We start from the raw sequence: 7885 nt of genomic DNA, 5'->3' as shown, positions 1-7885 counted from the left end.
CTGATCTCTGCAGTCTGGAGATAAATTCTAGGGCCTGGAAGTTGGCAATCCGGTGGGCAGAAATTTATACAGCGGTTAGGTTGTTATAATGAGTATTATTGCAAGGTTGGTAGTATCTAAATTAATTCAGTAGATTTGCTGAATACTAGGAAATAGGAAGTTGTACCTTTGCAGATACACAGGTTATTTATTAAATTAAAAAATGTAAAACAGTAATGTCTGGAAAGTGCCAAGAAGAAAATCTAGATTTATTATTCTACAGTACATCAAACCTTTCTGTGTCCTGAAAGAAATACACTGATTTGTGTCTTTGCATGTGGAAAAGTACTGGATTGGGTTAAGCTAAAAAAATTAGATTTTTCTTCTCCTGTTCTCAGTTTCTCACCAGATGTAAATGTCCACATGATGAATTTTAATGCTAGGACAAAAAAGAATACTTCCTGAAGCCAAGCACAAAGTTATAATGCAATATATCACAAAACAGACCTAGAGCACTTGAAAAAGCAAATTCTGTGTATGCAAGATGGGACTGGATTTGTGACATAAAACCCCACTATGGAGTAAACTGAGTCCCCCTGTGGAATTCAGCAGACTAGCATGCAGCTGTGGATCCATTTCCTCAAGCACCTCAAATCCTTTCTCAAATGACATAAGACTCAGATGTCCATTGTGGAAATAAGGTGTTCATGTAACTATAATTTGGGAGAACATCCTATTCCTCCTCCCCATCATCCTTTTAGGAACCAAAGTGACAGCCTCAAGTACTATTTGAGAAATATTTCAGGCGAGCTTTCCCTAGCCATCAATACCATGAATACCATTCCTCCAACTTTGAAGCAGAACCTTTGAAAAAGCATTAAACTAAATGGCTTTTCCGCATCATCAAAGTCATATGACAATTATTATGATCAAGGTTCTGATGCCAATTCTGTGATGTGAGTCATGTGGTGAGTCAGTTTGGTGTAATGGTTAAGTGTGTGGACTCTATCGGGGAGAACCGAGTTTGATTCCCATTCCTCCATCTGCAACCGCTGGAGTGACCTTGGGTCAGTCATAACTGTCAGAAGCTGTTCCTCTCAAGAACAGTTTCTGCTTGAGCTGTCTCAGCTCCACCTACCTCACAGGGTGTCTGTTGTGGGGAGGGCAAAGGGAAAGGAGATTATAAACTGCTCTGAGACTCCTTTGGATACTAAAGAGCAGGATATAAATTCAATCTCTTCTTCTTCTTATGTGGCCTGGGAAATGTATCCACCATTTCCTTAGTTATATCAAAGTAAAATGGGTACCTTTAAGAAAAAAAGGCCTAGTGAACCCACTGAGAAGTGCAAACAGCAGTTACAGTATTTTACAGGTCTTCACCATTTTCTCCAGTTTATATTAAGAAGTTGCTAAATTGCTTTATGAAACTGCTATACCTAGAACTACACAAAGAGTGTGCAGCTTGAATCTGAAAAAGGAACGCTGTCATCCATGGTCCCATTGGGATGATACAATCACAAGGACAGGTCATGGCTTGCTTTAGAGCCCAACACTCTCTTCTTATGTTCCTTTTTGAGCATTCCAAATGTATTATGTCTGCTATCATTTAAATATTACATACAAGTTTAACAAATAACTTAATTGGTATAAGCATAGATATGGAAAAACCGCATTTTATATTAAATACTATTTCCTCAAGCAATTTGGACAAAGAAGTAACTACAGACAATTAGAAAAGCTCAAAGTGCTACTGATGATGGATTAGAGATACACTATATTTTCTTCAATGGCTCCATTTTCTGAATCTTGTTGCATGTCACAAGACAGATTTTTCAGCACAACATCTGAAGGCTGGGCTGGCTGGATGCTGCCATGATGTGATGATCTTGGGCACTGGCTCAGCACTGCATTCAGGCCTATAAGATATAAACAAGGACAGATTAAAAGCTATAGCTCCACTTATCACATATAGTATAGCTAGAAAGAATAAAGGATTCTATAGTAATGAAAACCAACTCATTTTAAAAAGAGGACAATAGTATGCACCATACAACTCTTATATAGGAATATGAATTTCAAATTCAGAAATTCAGATTCAGCTTTGGAAAGGGCATAAATATCTGTATTTGGAGATATCTGGGTCCACTGATACAGTTCTGGGATTCAGGTTTGTGGTTCCCCACCCCCCATCCCCAAGGATTCTAGAATTCTTCATGTTCTGTTATTCCCGATGGTATACTTAAGGAAGGGGCAGGAGTGGCTTAGATCAAAACTAATTTCTTAGCTGTCTGGAAAATTGGAATTGCTACATACTGGGTTGTCCAACATATGGCCTGCGGGCCAGATCAGGCCCTCAGAGGGCTCCAATCAGGCCCTCCAGCAAGAAGAAGAAATTGGATTTATATCCCGCCCTCCACTCCGAAGAGTCTCAGAGCATCTCACAATCTCCTTTACCTTCCTCCCCCACAACAGATACCCTGTGAGGTGGGTGGGGCTGGAGAGGGCTCTCACAGCAGCTGCCCTTTCAAGGACAACCTCTGCCAGAGCTATGGCTGACTCAGGGCCATGCTAGCAGGTGCAAGTGGAGGAGTGGGGAATCAAACCTGGTTCTCCCAGATAAGCATCCACACACTTAACCAATACACCAAACTGGCTCTCCAGCAACTGGCGGTCATCTGCTTCATATTCCCTTGCCTGTTTTTGGTTGCCATATTGTGTTTCTCCCCAGATAAGCCAGAGCAACAAAACAGCCTTTCCCTCTCCCCACTCCCTTTTCCCAAAGGGAGGAGGAGGGAGGAGCAGCCTCAGCCAATGAGAGAGCTTGGTTTTATAGCTTTGCTGGTTGATTATGGTTGCCAGACTCAATTAATCATTCTGCAGAGCTATTGAGACAATCCTCTCTTCCTTCTAATGAATGGCTGGGGCTCCTCCCCCTACTCCTGCCCTGGGGAAGGAAAGAAAGAGCCAGAGCTTCCTTTGCCCAGTCCGCACCATAAGGAGAGCTACAAAGAGTGCTTTTAAGACTAGCAACGTTTTAGTGAAGGTATGAGCTTTTTGCCTTGCTACACGGAAAGAGTTTTGTTGGGCTTGTAACTGGGTTCCCCACCTCTTTTTCACTGTACTCGTCTTTCTCAATAGGAAAGCATGTGAACTATTTAGAAGAGTGTGTTCCACCCCAGGTTTACCCAGCAAATTTTCCTTATTTTTTCTTTCACATTTTCCTTTGATTGGGGGTCTTGAATTTAGACTTCCCAGACAGTAGGCTGACACTGACCACTGTACATGGCTATCTCTCTGTTCTTGTAGTTGTTTTTTGGGGGGGAAGTTGTATTTTTTTTAGTTGTAGTCATTTTTAGTTGTAGTCAAATTATAGTTTTGTAGACAAGCACATATCCCTCAGTCTGTGCCATAGTGCCCTCACATGTTCTTGACTAGTACGTGAAGCAACTTCTGTACAAGAGTTCACAATGCCCAGTTGCTTCATGTTCCTCTGGGTCTTAGGCTCAAAGCATTGACCATGAGGTGTCTGTAATGAATGTCAATGAATCAAAAGTAGGTTTGCAACTTACAGATGTGCACACCTGATCAGCACATATTCAAGACTGGTACAGCACAAACATTGGCTGCAGTTTTTGATGCAATAATTCATAGCAAGAGGCTTTTGGACCATTTCAGCCAACTCTCCTGGAAGGATGTCAATAGGATCCTGGCAGCTGTGAGACTTACCACTTGCCTCCTTGACCCATGCCCATCCTGGCTGGTCAAGGTCTGCGGGGATGGTGTCCAAGCCTCACTGGAAGAGATTATCAACTTGTTCCTCTCATTGAAGACCTTCCCAGTGGGACTGAAGGAGGCTGAGGTATGTCCACAAAGGTGACTGAATAGTCCTAAACAACTGGGCTGGGTGAGAGCTCACAGATGCAATGAAGGCGGCATAAAAATCCTTTTTGGCAGCCTTCACTGCCATCTCACAAGCTTTCATAAACATTCTATAAAATGTTCTTGCTGCTTTGTCATGAGTATGCTTCCTCACTCTAGCCATCTCAACTCTCATTTCATCCTCCTTAGCTCCAGGGTAAAGCTTATATGTTAATAGGCCATTGGTCCATCAAGGTCAGTGTTGTCTATTCTGACTAGCAGCAGCTCTTTGAGGTCTATGGCACAGGTGTTTCACATCACTTACTATCCTTTCAACTGAAAATGTCAGGCACTGAACCTGGAATACAAGGAAGATGGTCTACTACTGAGCTGCAACCCCTCCTCAAAGCCTCTTCATGCACAGTTTTGATACACAGTCATTTTCCAACATTGAATGAAAATCTGCATGCTCTTTTTGTTTTTATATGTCTGTGAGCATTTTCCTTTGCACCATTTTCCTTGCTGGTGTCCTGTCTGTTTCCTTCTTTTATGCCATTTATACACTATTTTAAAGCAACCAATGCATGATAGGACATCCATTTTATAATAGTAATGATTCTATTACATTTCAGTATGTTCATGAAAAAGACAATGGCAGTTTCATCTCAAGTGAAGCAAACCATGTTAGAAACTGGGATTTTTAATCCAAAGCAGCAGTGTCTCAATAGAATTTGGTAACAGCTCTGCTACAGAAGATCTGTATGAAAAGTCTATAAGGTCTCAGAATATTACTCAATTTCCCAGTAACAGGGAAGTGACAGAAATAATTATTGAGAAATAATAAATGTACTCTTTTTAAACACACACTACCACATTTTTCACTAGATAGGATCTAGTGCATTGATGCTAAGTCACAGTGTGCTGCCTAACACAACAGAAGCTGGGGAAAGTAGGGGTGAGCAGGAAAAAAATTCAGGTCTATTTGGATTTGACTGTTTGGGACCCAAAAATATTTTGTATTCCCAAATATCCTCAAATTCCAGTATTGGTATTGTACTGTTATTTGGGTCAGTATTCAAGAAGCCCAGATGTATTCAGCTCCATTATACCCTATGGGGACTGTCCCCATAGGGTATAATGGTGAATTTCAATTGCTGAGTAATGTAAAGCTGACTCAGTGAGTGAAGTGATTTAAACTTTAAACTCTTCTCTCCTGGTGTCAGGCCACAACTGTGGCACAACTCCATAGAGAAAGAAAGGGATTTAAACACCTTCCATACCCTCCCGGAGTCTTTTATCTGTATTTGGCTGATAAATTCCAATAGGGGTATTTAAAAAAAAAGATTTTATTTAGTTCAGCTTATGCTGAATGAACAACCCCTAGTCCCAAGTACTATGGATAGATGAAGATTCCTAGTCAGATGGGAAAGGTAGGATTGACCAGTAGAATTTAAAGGTTTGGTTCAGACACAAACACAATCCATATTTTCACTATGATTAGTTTTGGAAATCAGGACCCAATTCACTGATGACCACCTATATCTTGGTTTGCCTCAAGAAATGCTGGTTTCATCACCTTTGCTTTGGCCAGATATCTGCGTGGCCAGGAAGCATATAACTATATCACTGAAGGACAAATCAGGATGTCTGCCTTACTTGGAGAGCCAGTTTGGTGTAGTGGTTAAGTGTGTGGACTCTTATCTGGGAGAACCGGGTTTGATTCCCCACTCCTCCACTTGCACCTGCTGGAATGGCCTTGGGTCAGCCATAGCTCTGGCAGAGGTTGTCCTTGAAAGGGCAGCTGCTGCGAGAGCCCTCTCCAGCCCCACCCACCTCACAGGGTGTCTGTTGTGGGGGAGGAAGGTAAAGGAGATTGTGAGCCGCTCTGAGACTCTTCGGAGTGGAGGGCGGGATATAAATCCAATATCTTCTTCATCTTCTTCTTCTTCTTCTTCTTAATTTTATTACCAATATAGATCAGCCAGAGATAACATAATCAAGAGTTAGCAACACATAAAAGAAAATATGTACTACCAGGATGTCTATATTGGTATGCCATGCACACAAGGTCTGTCACGCAGTTAGGGTCTGCCAAATCAGCATCTAAAGTTAATTAAGTTAACTGTGGTTAATTAACTTCAGATGCTTATTTGACAGACTCTAACTAATCTTAACTAGCAGAGAGATCTGTGTTTAGGATAATTGTACTAGATCCAGTTAGTTTCACTAAACCATGGTTCATATTCATGCCTGAATTGAACCAAAGAGAAAGGTTCCCTAGAATGCAGTTTTAAACATTAAACATTACAGAGCAGATGTTGCTCATGCAAAAGAGACTGCTGTTACATTGCAATTTCATGTTAGCAAGTGCGAATAATTTGTGCATTTTCCAAACTATCACCTTGATATTTGGCTAATTGGCTTTTAGGTGTCAGATCTGAATTGATTCTTGAATGACCAATGAAATCTTCATTGGTTGAGTTCTTCTGGCTGCTCAGATCTTCAGTGCAACTTCCTGCAGAAGAAAAAAAAAGACAAAGCTGCTGTTAACTTGTCAAGGAGTTCACCGTCCTTGCTATCACAGTGGGTGATGACCACTGAGTGGTAAGAATGACTCTCCCTTCATTTTTCAGTCTTTGCAGGAAATGCTCCAGTGTTTTCTATATTGATTTAGCATGCGGGAAGACATCATCCTGTCCTTCAGCCACACCTACACTCTGTTTCTTCTCTGAACCCCACTTCAGAGGACAGATCTCCCAGGCAGGTAATGGCTATTGTGACATCTAGTTCAGGCTTGCCTGTAGGCTGGTATGCATGCACTGTCTCTCTCTTTTCCCACATCCCTATCTCTGTGTGTGTGTCACTGTGGGTGAGGAACACTCCCAGCAACATCTTCACGGTGTCCCCCACCCTGCTGGTCAAGATACAGTACTTGTCAAGCATACGTATTCTTTTTAGTATAGAACTGTATTGTTTATCCTTGTCCTTTGCTGGTGTGTATCAAAGCCATGTAACCTGTTTTCTAGTTTGCACCTCTTGTAACAAATGCAGCAATGCCAGCTTTGAAGATAACGCCTCTTGGGACAGATTCCCAGGCCTCAGCCTGGGACCCAAGATGTTATTAACCACAAAAGATAACTGAACCTGTGAATGTAGCCCTTCACACACCTATGTTAGAATTCCTAGCAATTTTTAGTATTCCTTTGATGTACTGCTTAAATCCAGCTGCTATGAAATACAATGTATTACTCTCAATATGGTCCTTGGATAAGTAACAAGGATTATCAATAAACCAATACTTTGTTTCTAAACATTGTTTGGATCTTTTGAAACTCCTATGCTTGACAGTACTGGCTACATTGAGTTAGCGAGCAGTGCTCTTGAAAGCTACATTTTTTGCCATGACTATCCTCAACTTTGCTTTCTGCACTCCACTATCAGTAGCTTGCAGATGCAAGGTAATTGCTCATGGAATCATATTTCATGCCAAGGATAGGGCAGTTTTGTGCCAGGGTACCCCAACTCTTGATTTCTGCTGGTTTTGAGATGACTTTGTTCCTCCCCTAGTTGTGACTGAGGGCTACTGCTACTCAGTCCATCAATGGCTCATACGGCCTTATGATGACTGTTTTCATGACAATCCCAAAAAGGAACTATTCAGTCATAGACTGAGAGGGCCACTGTTGGTCATACAGAAAGCCCTGAGGCAGCTGAAGGAGAGATGGGGTTGCATTGACTGTAAGTGGGCAGTTCAGGATGTGTGGGCAATGGATCTTATCTTGGCATGTGTTATAATGCAAAACATATTGGACTTCAGCTTCCCAAGGACTGCATTGCCCTGTGATTCTGAGTTAGTCTATGGGGAGCATTCCTTACCCCACAATGCAGTGACCAGGCATATGTATGATGACACCATGGGAGCCAAAGCAGGGAGTGCATTTGTAAGCCCAGGGGACAACAGTCAGTATGCTGTGGGGAATGATTTATGAAAACCAATCTCCCAGGTTTCAGGGCTTTAACTTTCACACCTCTTGTGCTACCATTTACT

The 7885-nt window shown here is 41.8% G+C and overlaps 1 protein-coding gene across 1 annotated transcript in view; it reads right to left on the bottom strand.

The window, feature by feature from the left end:
• Positions 1–227: 227 nt before the first annotated feature.
• Positions 228–7885, bottom strand: part of ARHGEF28 (Rho guanine nucleotide exchange factor 28) — a 220974-nt gene continuing 213316 nt past the window's right edge. The window contains exons 36-37 of the mRNA XM_060235810.1: positions 6239–6352; positions 228–1895 (exon numbers count right to left, since the gene is read on the bottom strand). Coding sequence (XP_060091793.1) covers positions 1741–1895; positions 6239–6352 — 269 coding nt within the window. The 3' untranslated portion in view covers positions 228–1740. The remainder of the gene's footprint in view (positions 1896–6238; positions 6353–7885) is intronic.

This window comes from Heteronotia binoei, chromosome 4, assembly GCF_032191835.1.
Source record: "Heteronotia binoei isolate CCM8104 ecotype False Entrance Well chromosome 4, APGP_CSIRO_Hbin_v1, whole genome shotgun sequence".
NCBI classification, from domain to species: domain Eukaryota; kingdom Metazoa; phylum Chordata; class Lepidosauria; order Squamata; family Gekkonidae; genus Heteronotia; species Heteronotia binoei.
Note: the sequence above shows the minus strand (reverse complement) of the source record. Positions and strands in the feature narration are given on the sequence as shown.